The sequence below is a fragment of the Lontra canadensis genome, unplaced genomic scaffold (genome assembly GCF_010015895.1).
Source record: "Lontra canadensis isolate GAN:19392208 unplaced genomic scaffold, GSC_riverotter_1.0 scaffold122, whole genome shotgun sequence".
Taxonomy (NCBI): domain Eukaryota; kingdom Metazoa; phylum Chordata; class Mammalia; order Carnivora; family Mustelidae; genus Lontra; species Lontra canadensis.
In genome coordinates this window covers 5,339,615-5,364,253 of record NW_022631116.1, presented here as the reverse complement: position 1 = coordinate 5,364,253, position 24,639 = coordinate 5,339,615, and the positions used below count along the sequence as shown (strand labels likewise).

The 24,639-nt window shown below is 52.1% G+C and overlaps 1 protein-coding gene across 2 annotated transcripts in view; it reads right to left on the bottom strand.

Moving 5' to 3' along the window:
• Positions 1–17,442: 17,442 nt before the first annotated feature.
• The window catches only part of MAP2K3 (mitogen-activated protein kinase kinase 3), a 29,406-nt gene continuing 22,209 nt past the window's right edge, over positions 17,443–24,639 (bottom strand). Inside the window, exons 9-12 of one of the 2 annotated variants that reach the window (XM_032841261.1) lie at positions 24,394–24,471; positions 20,016–20,155; positions 19,241–19,286; positions 17,443–18,585 (exon numbers count right to left, since the gene is read on the bottom strand). In XM_032841261.1, the coding sequence (XP_032697152.1) occupies positions 18,505–18,585; positions 19,241–19,286; positions 20,016–20,155; positions 24,394–24,471 (345 nt within the window). In that variant the 3' untranslated portion in view covers positions 17,443–18,504. The other variant, XM_032841262.1, reaches the window with a different exon arrangement.

Genomic DNA, 24,639 nt, shown 5'->3' with positions numbered 1-24,639 from the left:
CCAAGTGGGAACACGGTGGACGGTGTCTTCTATCCAACACGGAGATTATACTCTTAGACGTTTACCCAAGAGAAATGAAAACATGACCACAAAAGCTTGGGTACACGTGTTCATGAGTTTTATTTTCAACAGTCAAAAACTGGAACTAACACAAATGTCCATCACGTGATGCGCAGATAAACGCAGTGTACCCATACAATGGAGTACTGGTGCACAGTAACGAGGAACAGACTTTTGGCTGAATCTCAGAGACATCACGTTAAATGAATGAGTCAAGACACCAAAGGCTAGCTACAGTATAATTGCATCTCTACGGCAGACTGGGACAGGCACATCTATACTGACGGAAAACAAATCGGTGTTTGTCAGGAGCTGGGGGTGAGCATGGAGGTCAATTGCAAATTAGTAAGAGCAAATTGGGGGGATGAAGGAAGTGTCCTACATCTTGATTGTGGTGGTGGTTACACAGCTGTCTATGTTTATCAAACTCATCAAAATGTCACTTAAAATTGGTGGATTTTATTGTCTATAAACTATTATATTTAGAGACAAATATTTTATTGTCTATAAGTTATACCTCAACAAAGCTGATGTTTACCAGTTTTTCTGAGTGTGTTGTTAATAACATGGTTGGTAGGGTTTCAGTTTTGTGTAAAAAAATAGTATGCTTCTCCTAGTCTCAGGAGAGACTAAGATACGCTGTTGTAAGAGCTCCCCACAATCGTAACCAAACTGAGGTTTGTCTCATTCTCCCGTCCCAGTGTCCCATACATTGGAGGACTGTGCAAGGCGGGTCTCCTCCACATGGTGCACCCAGCATCCAGCCAGCCGCCATCTTGTGGCTCCATCATCGAGACACGTGACTTCCACAATTACCATCAACAGGGGAAAAAGGTAGAAAGAGAGTTGCAGTTCTTACCTGTGTCACCCTGAAATTAACCCAGATCACATCTGCTAGTAGTCTGAGGCCAGACCAGTCACGTGATCCCACCGCAATGGCAAGGAAGACTGGAAACGTGGATCTTCAGTGAGTGCTATTTGTTTCTGCCCTAATATTCCAATTACCCCTTTTTCTCTCCTCCCTACACAGAACACGCACCCCTTCCTTAAGGGAAAACACCGATGTCCCGCCCCAACATTGCCTCCAGCTGACAGCGTAGGATCTGTGGGCAGCATGCACTCGTCATCCTCTGTGTGGGGCTCCTCTTTGTCCAGAGCCTTTTGAACTAAAACCACAAGTCATATACCCCTTTCCACATATACCCAGTATCCTCCCAGTGCAATAGGGATCAGATAATTAAAATAAGCATTCCCATTTGGAGTCCATCAAGACATTTCAAAATTCATCTAGAATTTCTAAGAAAAAAAAACTTTGAGAATTTCAGAAAGCATGGCAACCTTGAGAACCTGCCAGACACACTGTGCAGCCCCTACCTTGAGGGTGAGAAGATTCTCAGCTTAAGCCCTGAGTCCTCTCTCTGACAAAATCTCCATGTCCAGGTTCCTCCACAGCCCCTCACTGTATCTTTTGGGGCTCTTTGTCCCCCCACCCCCCTCACTCTATTTGATCTTCCTTCTTGGCCATATCCGGAGTGAGCTTTCTCACTTTCTTGTCTGCTTCCTTTCTCCTAGAAGGGGTGAAAACTCAAACGTTATTTCATTCCATCTGAAGTGTCAAATCATCAAAGGCTTTTGTAGGCCAGGCCTGGGATTTCGTTGGAATTATATTCCCTTTAAAAGCCTAGCAGGTGGGGCACACCTAGGTGGGTGACACAGTCGGTTAAGCATCTGAATCTTGATTTCGGCTCAGGTCATGATCCCAATGTCCCGGGACCAAGCCCACATCGGGCTCCATGCTGGGCACAGAGTCTGCTTGAGATTCTCTATCTTCCCCTCCCCTCCCTCACTTGTGCATATGTGTGCACGCACATTCTCTCACCCCCCTAAAAACTTATTTCTTGGGGCACCTGGGTGGCTCAGTCAGTTAGGCATCTGCCTTCAACTCAGGTTATGATTCTAGGGTCCTGGGATCGAGCCCCACATCGTGTTCCCTGTACAGTGGGGACCCTGCTTTTCTCTCTGTGTGTGCCTTCCGTGCCCCCTGCTTGTGCTCTCTCTGTCTCTGTCTCTGTCTGGCAAATAAATAAATAATCTCTTTTTTTAACTAATTAATTCTTAAAATTAATTAATTAATTAAAACCCCAGCAGGCATCTGCTCTATCTGCCTCAGGTGTGTTCTATGTGCTAAACTTCTTGACAAGAAATAATTCTCACCTATATGCTTTTGCTTTATCACCTCTGGCCTTATTTCTCTCAGTAGGATGGTTGACACTATCAGACACAAAAGGTGGGAAGGCCATGTCCTACTGTAATATTGCCCCTCAGTCGCCTTAAGCAAAGGAGAGGTGTTGCGCGTTTTCAGGTCCAAACCCCTTTAAACACCACCTCTGGCTGTTGGGCCTGGAGAAGCACCCAGAGTGTTATATCAGCCCGACTCTGTCCTGAACTTCGGATTTATCCTGACTCCTGTCCATTCCTCTTGAGCTGATCTCTTCCTCGTAATCCTTGCCAAATGCAGCCAACAATAGCAAAGAAATGTTACCTGCATCTTCTGTTCCAACCTCTTCCCCTAGAACCATAAATCCAGGAGTTCCTTGTCCCTTCCAAATTGTCATTGGAGAAAGGTTTGTGAAATGCTTAACACAGATCTCCATCTTTCCAGTCTCCCATATCAGACTCCTTACTCACTGCCCCCCCCACCAGAGCCCCCCCTCCACCTCTTTCAGGCCTTTGCAATGGCAGCATTTCTCCCTCATATCAATTTCTGTGTGAGTCAGAATAGGAGAGGCTGTGTTAATAACCCCCAAAAGTCCAATGGCTTACCGTTATAAAGGTTACTGTTTGCTCATGTTTGGTCTGATCTGGACGGGTGGGGGAATCCGGGATTCAGGGGTCCAGCCCCTTCCATCTTCGCTGAAGCTGTGTCTTCCAAGATGACCACAGCAGTGAATGAAAGAGACAGAAGGGCATGAATGAATGAAAGAGACAGAAAGAGACAGTCTTGGCTGCTTCAGCCCAGAAGTGATCAGAAGTGACCCATGCCTTGTGGAAGCTGGGAGGACTCACCACGCACTCCCTAGAGCGGGTGAGCACAAGTGGCCACAGAAAGATCTGAAGGGAGCAGAGCAGGCCCTGTGAACTCTCAGTACTGATAAGCTAAAAGTCCCTTTCAGGGTAGGACCACACCGAGAAGGATTTGCTGAAAGAAGAAGGAACATTGGGCAAACAGCGACAACAGGAACCACAAAATAGAAGCAAGAAAAAGAGAGAGAGAGAGAGTGTGTGTGTGTGTGTGTGTGTTAGAGAGAGAGAGAGAGAGAGAGAGAGAAAGGGGGAAGAGAAGGTCTACATAGAGGGGATGAGGGGTTACAAGACCTTTTTTTTTTAAACATTTCATAGACACAACAGAAGAGGGAACTCTAGAGCTACGAAGTTTAAAAAGAGATTCTGACCCCTCCCTCTTCTGGAAAATTCAGAAAATTCCTTTCATATAAAAATGAAAATCAGAAAAATATTGTCATTTAATTCCATACAAAGTTATCTTTGTGAAAATGGAATAACGGGCAATGTCATCACGGATAATGAAGGCACCCCTAAAATGTGTGCCCATAGAACACACACTCGAGAATATAAAAAACGTATCCTAACATTTAAAAATGAGTCAACAGAAATTTTCAAAGGAATAAAAGACACAAAAGAATTACAAATAACAAATCAAAATGGAAAGACCGCAGAAAAGATGTTCTAGGACTGAGGGGAAAATTACAAATAAAAGGAAGTCCTCATTAGAGAATGAAGCGCAAATTGAGAAGAACACGAGAGCAAAGAAGCACACCAGATTCACCTAAGGAAGATAAGTTGTGGGGCGTCAGGAAAAAGGGGAGCGATAACTGGGATTCAAGAAAAAGTACGTATGCGGAGAACAGGCAGAGAGAGCTAACATATGTATAATAGAAGTCGCTGAAGAAAGTAATCAAAGCTGAACTCAAAGTCCACACACTATAATTTAAAAAACAAAAACAAAAGAACAAACCAACAACAGCAACAAAATCCTTCTCCTAAAATAACTACCTTGAAACAACGTTGAATACCTAGGAGGATTGGCCCAGAGTATCCACAGAGAGACATATTGTACAGATGCCTTTGGGAATCCAGGCAAGGAAGACACAGTCACTTATCAGGAAGTTCAGGTCATCAGACTGACCTCCATCAACACTTCCTGCCAGAAGCAACTAGAAGGCTTATTTACAAGGAGGGGACCACAGCATGAGCCAAGGAAGGTAGATCCAGGTAAACTGATTCCCAAATATAAAGGTTAGAAATGGTCACTAACAAGCAAGGACCCAAGGCTACTGTTCCTGTGTACACCTTCTGAGAACGCTCCCAGGAAAGAAGCTCAGACAACTGAAATGACCAGACAGACACGAACAAAAGTCGGGCGAGTGGTACACAGACAGACCACGTGGTTCCTTGGACAGCGAAGACCAAAAAAATGGTTCTAAGAGCTCCAGGATGGTCTGAAGCAATACAGCCAGCAGATATTTGAGGGAGCATGAGAAGAGCACGTAAAAGCTGGCATGAGCTCGCCGACTGTCCTGTGGTTCATGCCAGCCTGTACAAAGTAGTAATTCAGATCAGATGCTGTGGGAGGAGGATCAGAACAGATTGCAATATCGCTCGTAGTGGAGAACCTGGAGACAAAATAGAGGGGACGGAAAGTATTTCGTACCGAGCTGAGTAATAAAGGTAACAACGGGAGCAGATATGGGAACTTTCCTAAGGACCAAAAAGATAAAACCAAAGAGAGGCAGAAAATAAAAATCATACTGAAAGACAATTTGTTTAAAAAAAAAAAACTCACATAGGTCTAAATGTATCATAAAACAATATGACAGAACTGAGGCTAAATGTATTGACTATATGGTCTTAGCTCACCTATTAATAGAAAAAAGGTTTTTAGGTTGGCTAAGAAAGGAAACTCCAATACTATGCTCGAAATCTCTCTGGAGTGCTGGCCGGAACATGTCATCTAGTGAGGGCCTATGAGGTGGGAGAGAGTGTGGTACGCGCCATTGATCTAATCCAGAGGACTATACGCGCTGATAGGAGCCAGCTGATGTGAGAGAGTCAAAAGGAAGAGTGTTCCAATTATCCGTTGTTCCATTACCACCCCTACGTAAGGCCTAGACAGTCGTTTTATTATTACGTGATTTCATGGGTCAGGAATTGAGGGCAGGTGGGCTGGGTGGCTCGTGTTTTTCCCCCTGGGGCTGGTGCAGCTCTCTCACTGGCATCCGGTTGGAGGTGAGCTGGTTGGGAAGATCCAGGATGCCTTTGCCCACGTGACTGGGGTTTGGTAGGGCAGCTGGGAGGCTGAGCATGGTGGGGACTGTGGGTTGCTGGGCTACACGTGGCCTCTCCAGCCAAGGGTCTGGGAGCCTCGAGGGATCCAAGCAACAGGGTGTTGAGTGAGTTGGGTATAAACTCTGTGGTCTTGTACAACCCAGCTCAGAAAGTCCTGAACATTACTTGTCCCCCACTCTGCTGGGGTCTGAAGCAGTCGCAAGTCACACAGAGCCAAGGAGGAACACAGAGACCACACCTCTCAATGGCACGGATTTCCCAAAATTTCTGGCCATGTTTTCCAACTGCCACTGAGGATAAACCATATATTGTTTTAATGACGACCTACAAGGGAGAAACCCTCAGTAAGGGTCATTATCACAATCTCTTGAAACATATGAAGGATCTTTGAATCCATGAGCTCATAATTATGTTTTTAATCCCTACTGGACCACCATTAGAAGACCAGAGTGATTAACTATGGCAGGGAATATGCAAGCATGGGAATACTCTACCTTTCCTTTATAAACCGTACCACCAGGGAGTCAAATAGTAGAGGAAGCTGAGTTTCTCTCCATAGTAACATAGAAATAAATGAAGTAGTCACAACAGAGTGAGAGCTCATCAGTTAGCAACCACTAATCCATTAGCAATCCGTCACTGACCGTCAGCAGCTGCTCACACCCCAGAGCCAGAGGGACGCAATGCCTCCTGCGAGAGGAACACAGAGCTCTCTACTAAGAGTTCTTGCCGAAAAAAATCCAACCTGAGTCTGACCGAGTGTCCAGACCCAGCTCCCAATCTGCAGGAAGTACACAAACCATGGGACACTCTGCAGGCCTTTCAATCCAGGTTCTTTGACAAATGAATTACCAGGAAAAACACGCGGCAGGGCAAGCTGGGGATGAAACAGACTTGGGAGATCCGTCAGCCTGTGTGACGTGGGGACCTCATTCAGATCCTGATTCAACCAGGTTTTGATGCATTTTGACATGTCTGAGACGATTCTAAGTTTGAACAGAGGCCGGACATGTGCTGATATTAACCTATGATTGTTGCAGGTGAGGTATTAAATAATGATATTAAGACTATTATTTAGGGACTAATTGTTCATAAGGACACTCTGGAATATTTGGGGATGAAATTATATGATGTCTGAGATGAATGGGGTGACTGCCCCAATAATTTGGGAGGTAAAGAGGTACAACGTTAGAGACAAGACCGGTGTGCACTAAGCACTCTTGAAACTGGGTGCTCAGTACCCGGTTGTTCATTACTTGCTCTAATTTTATCTATGTTTGAACTTTTCATAATAAAAGGCTCTGTGTGGGGGAGCCTGGGTAGCTGTTGGTGAAGCGTCTGCCTTTGGCTCAGGTCATGATCCCGGGTCCTGGGATCGGGCTCCGTGCTGAGAAGGGAGCCTGCTTCTCCCTCTCCTTCTGCTAGTGCTCTCTCGCTCTCTCTCAAATAAATAAATAAAATCTTTTTTAAAAATAGAAGGCTTACATGTGCAAATTTTTGTACCATAAAAAATTTTATATAGAAAAAAAGGCTGGAAAGATATACATCAAAATGCTAACTGTATACGGAAACTCACACAGGGTTCTGTGTCAAGTATGTCTCAATAGAAATAAATTCTAAAAAATACGAATCATAAATTGTTCTGGCAGACAGGATTATAGGCAAGTTTTCTTTTTAAATTGTTCAATAGCTTCTAAAATGTGTACAATGAACACACAGCGCTTCAAAAATCCGGGAAAGGAAAATTAAACCAAAGCAGCACACCCTTCCCAGGGGGCGAAGCTTTCTCTCGGGCTCCGCAGGTGTGCGGGTAACTTGGCAGAACCGGGCCAGGAAGCCATTTGGCTGCACACACCGGGGCCCTTACAGGCAAATGTGCTTCCCTTTGCCCCACTTCTCTTCTGGGAATCGTGCCCAGGGAAATCATCTAAACTCTGAACCGCCAACCAAGCTGCCGGCTCAAGGATGTCCACGCCAGCGTTAATCTCTTGGAGCAGACTCTTGGAGTCAGAAGCCACATCCAACGACAAGGGATTGTCTCAGGAAAGGACAGTACATCATGACGATGGAATGCTAGGAAGCCCTCAAAATGGTGATTATTGGTCTGAAAGCCTCGGACTGAATGCTGAGTGATCCAAGGATGCACGTGGGTAAGTCTGTCACGATTCTAGATTTGCAAACATTCATGGAAAATGAATAGAACCCAGCGATCAGCCTCACAGAACAGCCCATCATATTTTTATTTTAAATGCCTTTGCTCCTGATAAGGGAGACTTGGTTTTCTCGGAGCTCCTCTGGAAACCCTCCGGAGGCCGACGGCTCCCTTAGACCCAACTTGTTCCAGTGCCCTGTGTCTCTCACACTATCAGTCTAGCTTTGTCTCTTGCAACCATCCCCACTGCCTATCTGGTGAGATTTTTGTGGACACCGTTTCCTTTCCCTCCATCAGCAACCCCCCACCCCAGGCTCCCATGTGTGTCACAGCATAACTGAAAAGTGGAGAAGCTTGAGGGTTTCCTCACTACTGGTAGCTCCCCTCTGGCCACTTCTTGTCTCTTCCTCCACAACTCCTGACCCTAGGAGGCCCTGGTGCACTGCACATCTCCAGAAAACCTCACAGCATCCTACAGCCCCCCCCCCAGGGCCATGCCGCCTTCCCTGACAGGTCCCGTTCGCACATCCACACAGTCCTCAGCATATTTTCTTCAAGGCCATTCTCACTGAAAGATGAATGTTGTGCCAGCTTCAAAGTACTATCTGTGCCCTTATTTGTGGTGGGACTTGATAGATTTCCCCCATCTCTACTCCCCCTCCTTCTACAGTCATAGATCCCTGGGGGTCTAGGTAGGGCCCTGGTTGCCTGTACAAAAACTACATTTCCCAGCATCCCTTGCAACTACAGATGACCATGTGACTGAAATATGGCCAATGGGATGTGAATCAATGCTGTACCATTTCCAGGTTATGCCCTTCCAGGGAAGGGATTTGCCGCCTCTTCATCTCTTCCCCATCCCTGCCACCCAGAACGTGGGCTTGGAGCACAGTTACCATCCTGGGTCATAAGGACAAAGGCAGCAAACACCACTGGAAGAGCAGAGCAACAAGATGGAAGGAACCCAGGCCCTGACACCATGAAGCCGCTTCTGTTGCCACAGTTCACTGCCCCTCGAGCTGTTATAGGAGAGGAAGGTAATCATCTGTCTGGTTTCAAGCACCATCAGTTTGGTTTTGCTGTTGTTGTTGTTGTTAATAAGCAGCCAAACCTGGATCCTACCTGATACACTTGCTCTGTTACATGCCCCCAAGACAACCAGGCCAGCAAGCTCTCTTATGACAGCTTCTCCTGGAAATGGAGTCCGAGACAAGGACTCAGCGGCAGGTGCTCCATGAAGGAAGTGTTCTGAGAAGCCAGTAAGGGAGTGAGGGAAGCACGAGCAAGCAGGAGAAGCCCAGCAAGGCTGCATTTCCGTCCTGGCCGGAGCCTGATCCCAGGGAGCTCGGGAGTGCCCATTATACCTTTCAGCCTGCGCTGCCTTCAGGGGCTGGGCTTTCCTGCTGCAGGAGATTGGCTGAGGCGACCCAGGGAGGAGGGCATCGACTCTCACATACTTCGCCTTCGCCGTATGGGTTGAAGAAGGCCCACGGGCCATTCTCTGAAACAGGCCGGAGATATGAGTGGTCAGCCAGAGAGCCCAGAGCCCAGACCCCGCAGAGGGGATCGGGTATACGGTTCCCATAAGGAGGTCTGCAGGCTCTGGTCAGATGCCAACAGTGTGCTCCACGCATGGGGAGGTGAAGCCTTCCAGAACCTCTGTGATTCCCACCCTGTCGACCTTCCCCCAGCCTCCTCACGCAGTGGCCCCAGCGGAGATGAACACCAACAACCCCAAAGACACTCCCCTGGGACCCCTCGCCGGGAGTGCCGGCAGACGACAGGAGCCATATAATTCAGTTGCCCAGGAAACCATGCCAGCATTTTTCCCAGAAAAAGCAGCAGGTGCCAGCATGTGGGCCTCAGAATGTGGCGAATCCGAGAGGGGCAGCGACTTGCCCGAGGCCGCCCAGCTGAAGTGCAGGGACTGAGGTGGGTGGGAGAAGGGAGGAACGATGCTACAGAAAAGCCCAAAGCTGTGAGAACCTGGAGAAGTAGACTCCAGGCTCTGTGGGGAGCCACGAGAGCTTCTGGGGGCAGGATGGCCTCACAGCAGGTAGGGACAATGCCTGGAAGGACTTGGGGTTTCATTCACTGAGCACTTCTATGGACTAAAGCCCCGGCCTCTGTTAGCTTCTGTGTCCCTCAGTGTACTTCACGGGGGCACCCTCTCTCCTTAGGTCCACCCAGTAGCAGACACAGAGCAAGGAATTCCTTGGGAGCAAGGATTCCCAAGGAATCCTGGGAAATAGCCACAGGGAAATGAGACCCAAGCCAGAAGGAGCCACTACGGAGTGTGTTCTCACCACAGTGCCCCCCGGGGGCTCCTGGAGTTCTGTCCAGCTGGGGAGGCCTGAGACAGCATTAGCCCGTATCGTGCCCTGGGCAGAGCTGCGGAGCCGGGGGCGAGGGCAGGCACAACAGCCGTGGCTGCAGGCAGGTGACCGCCTCATCCCATGGAGACGCGAGGGGCTGCTCCTGGCCACGCTGCTGGGAGGCACTGCCACCCAGGTCCCTGTGACCCAAGCTGCAGAATCTTCCCACTCTTTCCAGCTCTTTCTCCCTCTAAAAATAGTGCTTGCCAATGTTTGGAGAACTGTGTGCTTTCTTTATTCTTACAACTTCAAGAATTGAATGACACGGAGCTTTTTATTTAGACATTGGCATTTTATTTACTGGGCTCCATTAACCCAGTCTGGGGGGGAAGGGAGGTCCTCAAACACCTGAGAGGGGAAGAGCAGGCAAGTGGTGGCCAGATCCCATCCTGAATGAGAGCTGGACCCTCCCAGGCCTTGGACCCAGGCTACCTGGCTTGGGATCCCAAGCCTGCCTTTCACCCACCGTGTGATCTTGAACAAATTGCCTAGCATCTTCTGTGCCTCGGTGTCATCTGCTATAGAATGGGAAAGGCAACAGAACCCACTTCCAAGAGCTGTTGTGAAAATTCAATGCGATAACCTGTGCACAGTGCATGGAACAGTGTGGGGCAGAGGGTAAGTGGTCACTAACTGCCAGGTCAGCCTCTCCTTCAAGGGAGTGAAGTCTGGCACTGTAAGCAAGTGTGGACATGGACACGGCCACCCAGTGTGATTGGGTTTGGGTAGAGGGAAGCAAGGGGCAATGGGAACCCCGAGAAATGAGTGACAAATACAGGAAAATCACACAAAGGCAGAGTTGGAGGAAGTGGGTTTTGATGGATGAATAGGAGTTCACAGGCTGAAGAGGTAAGGCGTAGTGAGTATCTGCATCTGGGTGGGCTGGCCGTCCGGCATCCAAACCTCTTCTGAACGGGAGCAGCTCCTGTAGAGCGTCTCAGGCCAGCAGTGTCCTGTGTCCTCCTGCAGAGTCTGAAAGAACCAGACTTTGGTTTGGTCATTAGACCACCCCTGCCTGGGACTTGGAAGCTTAATATTGGATAAGGGTCACCACAGAGTCCCGACCAGGCTGGCGTGGAGGCCCGGGCCCCTGTGTCTTCTCCCTTCCACTCAGTAAGCCCTAAGACTGAGGTAAATCCCCCCTTTACCTCGGGTGAACAATCACATTTCTGTTGCTTGCAACCAAGAATTCTGAAGGGAATTTCCAGCAGAAAGCCCAAAATGAGCAGGAAATGCAAGGGAGGGCCTGCTCCAGTGATCCTGGCCCTTGCTCCCCAACCAAAAGGCCCAGCACTGAAGCCTGCCCCTCCTCCGCACTTTCATCTTCAACACTCACAGAGATCACACAAGGAGGCAGGCTGCCTTTCTGCTCCATTGCACAACCAACAACACAGCCCTGAGAAGTGGTGATTTGCTGAAAGTTGTCCATAGACAGGAGGGCCAAGGAGGCTCTGACATCAGGTCAGACACCTGGCCAGGCTCTGCACTGCTGCACTCAGGAGGCCCCCGGAAGCCCAGAAGGGAGGTCTGTCCCCATCCACCATCGCAGCCTGTGAAATGTTCCAGACCCAGGACAGAGGATGAGACCAAGGCTTAAAACGCAGCCCCAGCTCTGCCATCCTGGCGGGACTACAGGGAGTGAAGTTTGGGTTTTAAGGCAACTATGAGAAGGAGAATGAATCTGGAGCCCAAGGAACACAGTGCCTGGTGCTCAGCATTCCGTGGCTGGACCTGGAACAGCACAAGAGGGGTGGCTAAGAGCAGGAACCAGAGAGACCAGAGGGACTGAGCACCCACTGTGCACCAGGCCTGTAATGGGCCTCCAGGGCCTCACGGAAACCATGTCAGCAAGAATAGTGGCCAGAGAAGGACACTGAGTCTCAGAGAGGTACTGTGACATGTTCAAGGCCACACAGCCTGGCGTGACAGAGTCAAGGGAGGGCTGTCTGATCCAAGACTGGGGATGGAGGGTAGATAAACCTTCAGGGAGGTCGGGGCATGGAGCAGGGCTTGGATATCAAAAGGCATTACATAGCAGAGATGATGACATCTCAGAAAGGTGTTACTATTGTTCTCAGTGTATGTCTGACCGCATCTCTCCTCTGCTTAAAACCCTCCAGCGACTCCCAGGATGCTGTGAAAATGAAATCTGGAGTCTTTGACATGTCCTACAGGACCCCACACGATCTGTCCCCAACCCTTGATTCTCTTCAGTGGCACCAAGTCCCCTCCCATCTCAGGACCTTTGCACAGGCTGTTCCTGGCATGCTCTCTCCACTCCTCACCCACTTCTTTCCTCCTCCTCCTGCTGGTCTCCTTACATGGAGTCTTCTGAGGCTGTGGGTTCTCCCATGGCCAGGACCCATAAGGGTCCCACTCCCACCTGTCCCCTTTTCTGTCATAACACTGAGTGTGGTTTTTAGTACTCTTAGCCATACATTTGGCAAAAGTTGGCTCTTGGGGGAGTAAAAAAGAGTCTCGATGGTACAATAATCTGTGACCCCACATGACAAAATTGTATTCCTTAGTACCGTATCTCTCGTTCAGGAGAAAGTAAATTTAAATAATTCACCTCATGAATCAAACTACTTAATTATAATTAAGTTTAATGAACATAAATGATGTAATTAATTAATTTATTGTGGTGTTTCTCCTCAGGGAGCAATAATGGAAAAGAAGTGGGAAATGCTGCTTTAAGCATCTGTGAGTTCTCTCCTTCCCGCTCCGGTGCCCTCGCTGAGCTCACTGAGGGCGGGTCCCAGTCAGCCTCAGCCCCGCTGGAGCTCCAGCTCTGGAAGGCTCCCTGGCATACAGTGGGCACTCAGATAACACCTTCCGTGGCCAAGCCCCACAGTGAGCAATCCAGATAAGGCTCTGCCGTGGAGAGTACCTGCTCGGTGTCCTTTGCCTGCCCCCCTGGCAATGGGGAGCCACGGAAAGGAAGGACTTCCTGGGCTGGTGCACCCCAAGCATCTTCCCACCCCAGTCTCGCGGCAAGGCTGGCCCAGGACAAGAATAGAGCAGCCCACAGCTTCAGCGAGTCTGGAGGGGGTGGAGGCAGCTAAACCTGGCTTGGCAGGTGGCTCACTCGGGGTAGGGCAAAGCTTGGGCTGGGGATGGGGGACGGGGCAGGACACCCGGGTTTCTGGGTTCACCCAGCTCTGCTTCACTGTCTGTGGGGGGCTGCAGGCAGGGCCAGACCCTCCCTGGGCCTTTGTAACCTCCAGGAGACCCCGAGTCCCCAGGCGTGAGGATGCACGAGCCACGATAAACATAGCACAGCAGATGTATATATAGACCCTCCCACCTGGTTTCCAAAAGGGTTCCGAATGGCTTTCACAAGAGGCAAAGAAATGAACACTTACAGCGTGCCAGGGTTTACACATGAGGCCCTCACGTCACAGGCCTCAGGGAGTAGAACCAGGACAAGGAGAACCTCTGATCCCTCCAGGAAGTCTAAAGGAGAATGAGCTCCCCATCGGGGGAGGTGTCCAAGCAGAGGCCACAGACTCCGGGTGGGAGGGCTTGGCGGGGAAGGGATCAGTCCATCCCTGGAGGGCCGGGCCAGATGCTAGGTCCCTGCCAGGAGAGGAAAGACAGCCGCCCTGCGGGCTCAGTCACCACCCCTGCCATAGGCAGCCGTGGAGCGGGCCCAAGATAAAGCCGGGGGCTGGGAGCCACTTGCCAGCCACCCCCTCCCCGCCCTCCCCTGGGGCTAGAGTTACCCAAACAGGCTTCAGAACTGGAGCGGGGGAGTAAGCCTTAATCACGGTTCTCGGTTCTCGGGAGGGCTGTGCTCAAGTCCGCAGCATCGCAGCGAGCCCTGCCCTCAGAGCCCCAGCCAGGCGGTGGACGGCTGATGCGCGGGACACGCCCACGGAGCGGAGCGCGGCGCCCAGGTTTGGTGCCGCTCGCTGTGTGGCCTTGAGCTGTTTGCTCCCATTCTCGGAGGTGCACCGCCGCACCCTGCGCATTGAAGGGTTACCTTGCTCCTGGGGAGCCCTCCCAGGACTGACGCCCTAAAATGAATAGAACCGCAGCACCTCCCCCAGCCGCCGCCCAAACCTTGGCGCAGTTCTGACGGCGCTGGGCTCCCGGCCCGCTGCCTTGGTTCTAGGTTCAGCCTTGAAGTCAGACGGCACCTTCCCTGCACCTGTCACTTCCTGTCAGTGCCAGAGCCCCCTCCATTCCGGGTACCCGTATGAGAGCTCCTGGTGCAGTGGGAAGAAAATATGCTAGGGTGAGGGATAGAGTGACGGGGAGCCTGGGAGGCCTCTGTCATGAGGCTGCATGTAAACAGAGACATCTGAGCCAGCCAGGAGGACATCTTGGGAGAGTGTTCTGGGCAGAGACAACAGCCAGTGCAAAGGCCCTGAGGTGGGTCTAGGCTTAGCGTGGTTGAGCACTGTGTGTCTGAAGCGCAGATAAGAAGTAGGAGAGTGGTGAGATGGCCAGCCAGCTGGTGTGGGCGCTGTGGGCCATCAGGAGGCTTGGACGAGTGGAGGTGGGATCCACAGCGTGGTTCTGAGGAGACAAGGGACTCGGCTGATATTTAACAAGAGAGACTACCTTCCCTGGCCTTTCCGTGGCCTCCGGAGGAGAAGTGGCCTCATCTTCCCTATAAGACTGCCTTCCCACTCCTGACCAGGCCTGAATGCTGCCTGATGAGGATGCTCTCACTACTGTCATTGCAACAAAAAGTCCACGTTCCTCTGCCAACCATCTGTCGGTCCAGAGAGACTCCTTAGCCCCAGGGATAGGCACCCCCGCCCCACCACCCAGAATGTGCTGCCTGGAGAGGAATGGAGACATCCAGCCCTGGCAAAGAGCCTCTGACCTCTACCTCACAGCCTGGGGACAGGGAAGAGGAGACCTGGCCACTTTCAGTGAGGAGCGAAGCCTTCACAGAGGTCATAGGTTATATGAACTGTCAACGGCCTGGGGCCTGAGCATGTCTTTTGTAAATGTCAAATTATCTGCACACTGGCACCCCCACTTGGATGCCTGGACACCCTTTATAAAATCTGAAGGGTTCTATAAATAGTAAAGGAACCTGTAAACAACCTCTGTTTGAACTATGTGCAGAGGAATCTGCCTGCAAACCCTAAAGTGCTTCCTAATGGGGCCAGCACTTGATAAACTATAAACTACTTGGGAAACTACAAAGCGCTTTATAATTCAGTACAGGGCTCTGCAAACGTAAATTACTTTGCACACTGTGCTGTAAAGAGCCCCGAGCTTTGCAAAGTGCGAAGTCCTTTGTAAACTGTGTTGCTCTTTGTAAACTGGAGAGCGATCTGCCAGCTCTCGGGGGAGGGCGGGGTGGGCTGTGCACCCATGAGGTTCTATAGATGAGTCAGGCCTCTGCCCTGTCACTCTGCATCAGCCCGAGCTCCCAACTCGGCCCGTGCATACAGGGAGAGGACTGGCTGAGCACAGGCGGGCCTAGGATGCAGAGACCGAGAACTGGGTGGAGAGGTTCAGAGACCTAGCGTTGGCGCCCCGCCAGCCCCAACCCACCTGGTCGCTCCGCTCTAAAACATCGAGTGCGGGTGAGGGGTGGGGAACAGAGTGGGTGGGCAGGGAGCTCGGAGGCTGGGCGGGGCTCCGGGGACACGAGGTCAAAGTCGGGGCTCTGCCGCCTCCTGGTGGCGGCAGGAGGAACGACTGGGGCCGCGCCCCTGGGACTCGGGTCCTGCCCGTCCTGTGCACGCACACATACAGACACGAGCGCGCACGCGCCTGCGAGCCGATCCGCGCACGCGCATACGTCCACGCGCGCACCTACACACAAGGCTTCGGAATTCATTCACGCCCTCATCCTTCCTTTCGTGTATTCATTCATTCGCGTTTTCATTCAACGAACGTTGACTGAATGCTTGCTAGATGTCAGCATGGGGACACAACAGTGGCAGATCTACCCAGATAAAGCTGATAAAGATGAGCTAGCCGGCTGGACCAGATGCGGGAGGGATCTCTGAGGCAGGGACACCACAGACCCACAAGGCGGTGGGGGTGCGGGTGGACACAGCGGACCCGGAACGCAGCTACAGGAAGATGGGGAGGGGCACACCAGGTAGAGGCCATAGTCGGGGCAGAGGCCAGAGGTGAGAAGCTGCCTTCATGAGGGACGGAGGGAGGGGCACAAAGTGCCTCGAAATGATTAAGTGCTGTGCTGGGGAAGGGTTAATAGGCAGAAGCCTGTCCCAGACTGAGGACCAACTTGGGGTAAAAAACAGACTTCACGGGCGCCTGGGTGGCTCAGTGGGTTAAGCCGCTGCCTTCAGCTCAGGTCATGATCTCAGGGTCCTGGGATCGAGTCCCGCATCGGGCTCCCTGCACAGCGGGGAGCCTGCTTCCCTCTCTCTCTCTCTGACTGCCTCCTCTGCCTACTTGTAATCTCTCTCTGTCAAATAAATAAATAAAATCTTAAAAAAAAAAAAAAAAACAGACTTCACTTCTGGCTGAACTAAGGCTGAGAGGAGCGTGCACAGAGATGGACCCCAAAGGGATCAGTGCCTCCTTCTGGGAACATGACCCAATTTCCCATGGAGGACTAGGGAGGTCCTGCTCTCAGACCTCAAGATGTAGTAGGCTGACTCTCCCCAGTTTGATCCTCCTGGCCTGTGACTGGCAAGATGAGCATGGGACCCCTTCCTAGCTCGGAGAGTCAGCCCCGAGCCTTCTGCTGCAGCTCTAAGCTGGTGGGAGCCACTGGCTGCTGACTTGTCCCCATGAGGGACGAGCGAAACCGAGACAGAGGACACAGAGCTAAGCTGGACACAAGTTCTTCAGGATATTAGCCAGACTCCCGGATCGAACTATGCCTGAAGCCAGTCCTTACATGAGCAAAAATATTCCCTTCTGCTTCCATCTGTTGGAGGAGGGTGTCAGCCCTAGCCCAGGCCTCACAGATCATAGGATCATAGAGTCACTCTGGACCCTGGCAAGGAACCTTCCTTGAGCTCCCCACGACTCTCCTCAAAGCTCTCTCAGGGGACCCAGGCCTCAGTTTCTCCACCTTCCAAGGTGTGTGGCTTTGAGCAAGTTACTTCAGCTTTCTGGCCTGTTTTCTCTTCTGTAAAGTGGGGATGACAACATAACCGGAGACAATTACTTAACAGCCTGGATGAGGCGGCTGTGGTGAGGCTGGGGGCCAGTGCTTGGCACGTGCTCATCCCTCTGTGCACCGGGCAGTACAATCTTCATTGGCGCTGCGCAGGGAGCCCTCCAGTGGGCTGGGCCTGTGTCTGCCGCTCTGCCCAATGACCATCACCGGGCCTGCAGCCTCAGCTGGGAGCTGCAGTGCCCTCACGTGTGCGAGGGTCTGTTCAGGGTAGGGCCTGAGGGGTTCAGCAGCAGCCCCCCCACCCCCGCCTCCCCTGATCATGCTGCTCTGGCCTTGGCCCAGGAGTAAGAGCATGTCCTACAGGCCACAGACCTTCACCAAGGAGTGGGACTCGCCGCTCTGACACACAGTCTCACACAATCTTTGTCCCAGTTTTTTGTTTTTTTTTTTTAAATTAAAACAACAATCAGGTAACTGCCCCAACCCATCTGGGATAAGACCCTGGGCACAGTCCTTTCTTCAAAAAAATATATTTTCTTTTTCCTTTTTTTTTTTTTTTTTTTTTCTAAACAACACCAAAAGCAAATCCACAGCCCCTGTTGAGCCGGTCCCCAAGGAGAGTGAGCTGGACAGCTCCCCTAGCACCTCTCTGAGCAGAGACCTTGGGCCCATCCCCCTAGACCCCAGACTGAACAGAGAGGGGGTATCCACCTGCTGGTCCCTAGGGGGTGGGAGAAAAGTGATCGGCTCCACACCATGCAAGAAAAAAAAAAAAAAACAGCCAAACCCACAAAGCAAAAGAAAAAAAAAAAAAATCAAGAGGATAAATTAAAAAAAAGTGAAACAACCCCCCACTCCCTAGGCAGTGGCCAGGGGCTGGGTTGAGCCCATGTACCCTTAGAGGCCCCATTTGCCAGTGCTGGGCTGAAGGCTCACATGGCTCTGTCGTCTCACTCGTGGGGGCGCAGGAGGATTCACGTGGCTCATCCCCCACCGTGTCCCCCGACACCGCTGCCAAGACAGAGGTGTGGCCACCCTAGGCCAAAGTGTGCAAAGTCCATTCAGTCAAGAGATAAAAAAAAAAAATATACAACTTGGGTGGCATCCAGGGCTGGGCCCAGGCAGTCTCCCGTACTCAGGCACTGGCTGCCCTCTCTGCAAGGGGCAGTAGGGTCTCGCGGAGGCCATCTAGGCCCGTCCAAGTTCAGGATCTTAGGGGCTGGTGACTTGGGGTCCGTGGAGCTTCAGGGGCAGAGGCACTGGTGGGGCCCACATGGGCCTGGCTGAAGGCCCCGGTGGTCTGGTTCTTTGGCACTTGGGGCCAATGGCTTGCTGTCAAGTCCGGCAAGAGCAGCCCCCTGGATTCTTCCCCCAAACACCCAAGGCTGTGGTGGCAGTAGTTCATGGGAGTGGGCGAGCAGTGCCCCAGCGGAGCGGGTGTGGGGCGCTGAAGGGCCAGAGGGAATCCACGGCCCCGCCCCTTACTAGTCCTCCCCCAGGATCTCCTTCACGAAGGCAGCAATGTCTGTCTTCTTGGTTTTGTGCAATGTGAAGAACGGGTGCTCCTGGAGGGACAAGAGAAGCCAGTCACCATGGGTAAGAGCTCGGAGGCCAGGCAGAGATGCCCCCGCCTCCCCAAAGCACCCCTGGCTCCCGTGTGCTCCGCCTGCCCAGGGCCCCTGTCTCTCTGCTTGGCGATCTCCTATGCCTCCTTCTAGAACCTCCCTCTCCAGGAAGCCCTCCTAACTAAGACACAGCAGGTTGGCTTCCTCCCCCTGCCCTCCTGCAGCCACCCTCCGGCCACACTGATCTCCCTCCACCCCACCCCTACCAGGCCTCCGGCCAAGTGGAATGCCCTTCCCATCAGCACCGAAGTCCTTATTCATCCTTCCAAGCCCACTTCAAATAGCACCTCCTCTGTGAGGCCTTCTCCGATAGCTTCGGAGGAAATGGCTTCCCTCCCCCTACCATCTCCCACCCCAGCCCTCAGCACCAGCTGTCAGAGCACCGCTGGAGCCCCTCCAAGGGGCCTGGTGTGGAGGAGGGAGAGGGAGCCGGGGTATGTCTGAGCGCACCCTGAGGCACAACTGAGTAGCTGAATGATTTAGGACAGAGGCAAGCAAGAGGCGCGGGCTCTGTGCACAGGGAGGCCCTCTCCACAGAGCCCCACCACGAGGCCGCTCACGCCCCGCTCACGCCCCGCTCACGCCCCACACTCACCATCAGCTCCAAGTAGCTCATGCGCTCCGCAGGGTTCTTCCTCAAGCTAGGAGAGAACGGGGCAGGCTGAAGCCAGACTGGCACGGAGGAGATTGGTCCAGGCCAGCCAAGTCAGGGTGGGCTCACCCCTAAGTGGGCAGTGAGGACACACATGTCCTCCTGGGGCCCTGGGAGGAAGGACTGGGACTGTTCTGGGGGGCTCCTGAGGATGGAGTGGGATCTGGGGGTACACATTACAGAGACTTAGACCAAGTTGCTTTGCCTCTTGGGATATTTGTTTTCTTATCTCCAGAGTGATCCAGAGAATTCCCAACGATCCAGTACCAAATGACAGTGAAACAGTCGTTAACAATCACAGACACGGTATCCTTCATCAGGAGGGAAACCTCATCCCGGCTCCAGGGACCAGGGACACCCAGGTGTGAAAGGGCAAGGTAACCAGTGACCTCTGCCTGCCAAGCTCGTTTGTCTGCAGTCTTTCTTATTTTCCCACAAAAGAAATAAAGGATACAAATTTTCCTCTGAGTATCTCTTTGCTCACAATACAAAGATATGTCCATATGTTCTTTCACTTCTGAATACCTTGTGGTCTTTCAGATCTCGTTCAAAATCCAAAGACCATCATTTGCCAGCTCCTCCTTGTGCTCTCTTTCTGCCCTGCATATTTTGATGCTATGTCATGTGGGCATTTATTTGCTCAAGGAGAAAGGGACCAGGCACGGGGCGACAAAGCTGGAGTCAGGCCAGGGCCGGGCTTGGGAGGCTGCAGACTCACCACTGTGCAGTGAAGTCCACAAACTCGGGAGAAAAACGGTCAGCTGGGAGCTGGGGAGACGGCTCTTCCACCACCTGCTTCAGCTGCTGGAAGGGAGTCCCCCAGGATTCGTACGGAAAGCGGAGGATGGCCATCTCGATCTGTGGGGAGGTAGGAGCGCGGGTCAGAGGCGCGCACACCTGGCCCCTGGAGGCAGGCCGTGAGGGGAACCTGCCTGGCCTGGCCTGGCCTGCCGCCCAAAGCTGGGCCACAGGAGGGTTGAGGGGCAGACGCATGACATCAGAACAAAGATCAAAGCTGGGGGAACAGCGGTAGTCGGTTCCTCTGACCCAGTCGGCACAGACTACGGCTCACGAAGCAAATCAAGCCCAGGGTGGTGACTGGTGGGACTGTTATCGGGCTTTGAAACCACCTAAATTCAGAAGGCTTTATGTAAAAACCCAAGTTCCAGCTCATCTGGAAGACTCAGAGGCGCTGCAGCCCTGGGACACCTTCCCACAAGGCAGCAGTCGGTGAAGGCACGTGGGGTAGGCACTGGCCTCCCCACTCGCCACAGGCCACCCCTCGACAGTCTTCACGGGGTCTTAAGGATCTGCTGCCCTTTATTTGGGCAGTTGTTGCTAGGAGAGAGCAGGCAAATGGGAAATGAAATTATCCTCCCAAGCCTGTCTCTCCCCGAAGCTGTAGACGGAGAGGCCTGTGTTCGGTCAGCTCTAGCCACAGCCCCCGGGGCCCATCAGCAACTGAAGTTTGCAGCTGCTCCTTCCCCTTCTCCCCACACCCCCATCCACATAGCATCGTCCTGCAGGACCCCTCTGCAAGGCCTCCTCCTCCGGGAAGACTTCCCCCTCCCTGCTGACCTCCTGAACACACAGCCACCACCGAGGACTTATCAGTCCTACTGAACCTGGAGCTCCCTGCAGGTGACACAGAGGCCACCTGGCCTCTGTACCCGCGCCAGGCCCCTCGCCACATGCCTCGCCTGCAGTTGGCGGGAAGTCATTTGTGGAAAAGACCAGCTATCTTGAGACAAACTCTGGGTTCTGATTTTGAATGCCGAATTAAAAAAAAAAAAAAATCAGGTCAGCCCAGGCCCCCGCCTGGAATAGCACAGAGACTTCTCACTGACAGGCCATAATCACCATAATGAACACAAGAGACCTCAGCTCAAACAAATGCTTCGTGTTGGCGACTGCCGCCTGAACAGCTCACTAATTATTGTGCTAAGAAAGGGCCTTCCCATTAGGCTAAAGGCCCCTTTCCAGCCAAGACATAAACACACCCCACAGATGGAGGGTCTGCAAACCACAGCGGGCAGGATTGTGAGCTGGTGTGTACTTTCACAGGACTAATTCAGGGTGCTTTTTCCTAGAATGTTCACCGATGCCAAGTAGCAGAAGTGAGGGTCCTGTGTGGTTTTCCACGGAAGGATCCAGTGGTCTGCCAGAGTTACAATTAGAAAAACAGAAAACTCTCCAGACTCTTAATCTCCTAACCCTTTCCCCCCACCCCCTGTAATTTTTTCTAGAGTTCAAAATATGCAAAACAAAACAAAACAGCCTCTGGGCACAAAATGCATGGTGTGGTATGATTAGTAACAGAGTATTAAGAGGCAGTCAAAACAGCACCAGGGACTGGCCTGCTGCAGGGCGGCTGACCCTCACCGTGACCATGACCGTGAGGGCCACACTCCATGATACCCCATTCACTGTTCACCTGCTCAGCACCTGCTCAGCACCTGTTCAGCACCTGTTATGGCCAAGAGACTTCCCAATCTCATCCCACGTCTGTATGTTCTGTGGCTGTGCCCACGTGCCCACAGACGGCTACCCAGGGCGGGCTCCGAGGCCTGGAGGGAACCCCACTATGGGGCAAGCCCAGCACCCAGGGTTTCGCCAGTCCCTCCCTCGGGGTCAGCCAGGGACTTTGAAAGGAAAGACATTAGACACTGGCTGGGGAGATGGGGGCAGATGGTGTGGGGTCTCTCAAGGGGATGCCCACAGGGGGTCCTCACAACCCCGGGAAACATAAGTGATGTCGTGCTAAGGGAAAAAAACCCAAATAAAAATCAGAGAAAACATCTAGAAGGAAATGCGCGATGTTGGCAGTGGACAGCAGGGAGAAGGGGCTATGTCTCTTTGATGATTTTTTCACTTTTGATTTTTTTTTTTGGTCTTTTTTGTTTTTTATTTTTCATCTTTTTTTACTTTTCGTCTGTTTTTTGGTTTTGTTTTTACTGTTTTTAGATGGTGTTTCTACGACTTTCTTAACTTCTGGGGGCAAACCTAACCTGTACTGGAGCAGCTGGGTGCCTAAGCTGCCAGCGCAGCTTCTCCCATGTGTGCAAGCTAGTCCCCTCTCCAGACACAGACGCTATTTCCCCTTGACCCTGGCCTGGCCTGGGACGCTCTGAGCAACAGAATGAGGCAAAAGGGACACGGTGCCCATCCTGGGACGGGCAGGACAGAGTCTCTCTCTCGTGGAACCCGGCCACCGCAGAAGACACCAGCTACCCTGGAACCCAGTAAGCAGATGGCAGGAGGCAGTCACATAGTGGCCCTCCATCTGTTAAGCCTTCCCAGACCTTCCAGCCCAGCCCCGACCCCAGCCAGAGCCAGGCGGCAAGGAAGCACTGCCCAGCTAGTCCAGCCCACGCTGTAGAAGCCTGGGAAACAATGAACCATTGTCGGTTTCTGGCACTAGATTCTGGAGCACTTAGTGACGCAGCCCTTGCTACCTGAAATATGCGCTTAGCACACCTTGCCCGACTTCCACCAACACCTGAGACCCTCACTGGGATGTGGTGGATCCCCAGTCATGACGGATGGACGGATGGATGGGAGGAAGGGATGGAGGGGTGCAAGGGTGTGTATGTATCAAGCGGTCATGAGTGCGGGGGTCTCTAACATCCAACCAGCCCTCTGTCGTCTAGAAATCCAGCCAGAATTTGCTCTGATTTTTTAACTGAGGAGTTGGGAGACTCTTATCGGCAGGTAGACCGTGCACTTCTAGCCTTCGAACATTCCTCTCCGCTTCAAAAGAAAACCATTTACTTGAAAAAGGACTGAGTTCTCAAGTATTAAGAAAAATGGAAGGTATCTCCCAATTACGAGTCTCTGACAATACGATTTTGCTTTGGGTCCTTTCCCAGTCAGTGCATACAGACACTGCTTACAGGGTTATAGTCACACAATGAGGAGGGCAGTGAGGATAATGAAACCCATTATCAGTAAGATCCAAAACATCTACTGTTGACCCTAAACTGCCACACCCTTCTCTGACCTCCTCTTGAGTCTGACCCTCCAGGCTCACTCTAGGCACCACTCCCCACCTCAGGGCCTTTACCCCCAAAGTCCTGCAGGGCCCTCCCCTACTGCTTCAGAAGCTTGTGCTGCTCTCCTGCCACCCCTGAGTCTCTCCCCTCCACACCCCTTCCCACTAGGTATCGTACTGGTTTAGTTTTGGATTACTGATTGTGCCCCGCCGCCAACACCGGAGGCCCAGGGGGCCTGGGACAGGGAGGGTGATGACCATGGAAACAACCACGCTGTGGACACTTCCTATTTGTGCCAATGGTTGGGATGGGGATGGAGGCCGATGACGCCCCAGCCAGCTCAGTGCACACTGAGGCCACTATGACAGCAACGTTTTCCCAGGTACCCGGGTGGGGGGAACCTGCATTCTGGTCTCCACATGAGTACCAGAATAGGCTTTCTATATTAGTATCTAAATAAACCTTGACCCAGACCTGAGCCAAGCCCTGACTCAGGCAGAAACAGGCATTCACTGGGCAGTTCTAGAAAGAACAAGAGGCAAAATGGCCCAGCCCTCCTCCTGGACCTCAGATGTAGCCAACCCAGCTGAGCTAAGGGCTGAAGACTCGCCCTCACCCCTCCTACCCCCACAGCCCCAGGACTGAAAACCCACCCACCCCATTCCACCACACGCAAGGAAATGCACCAGGACCTCATAAGCAACAAACTTTTTGCTGTGAGAAAACACAATTTTCTTAAGAATTTTGCCATTTTGCTTTTTAAATCATTTGCGTGCCAGGAGTTCACTTAATTCGGAATTGGCTGTGATTTCTCAACAAGCGCCACGAGCTCTGGGGAAAGCCTGATAGGCAGGTTACCACAAGCTGTCGCAAACTTTCATAAAGGACACCGCTCCCCACTGGGAAGGGTTAACATCACTGCAAATATGCCCCTAGATATATGATAATTTTTGATGGCATGTTCTCTTCTCAGATTGTGAAGCCAACCCTTTTTTCCAGGCCTAAACTATTGGATGGGCCCACCCAAAGCTCCCGGACTGCCTTGGCACCCCCAGGCTCCCCACCCCAGCCCAGCAAAGGTGAGGCCCAGCTGCAAGCAGTTACCATGGTGATGCCGAGGCTCCAGACATCGGACTTGACATTGTAGCCCTTCTGGTTCAGCTCCGGATTGATTCTCTCAGGCTGTAAGGGACCAGTAAGGCCTGAACACTCACCTCACTGTGAGGGGCCAGAGTAGGCAACACCCAAGGCTCCCTCAGCTAGGTCCTCCCTCCCCACCCCAACCAGAAGGGTCAGTGCTAATCCTTCCCTCCCATCCCCCACAGAGCAGGGGAGAAAACTGAGGCCAGC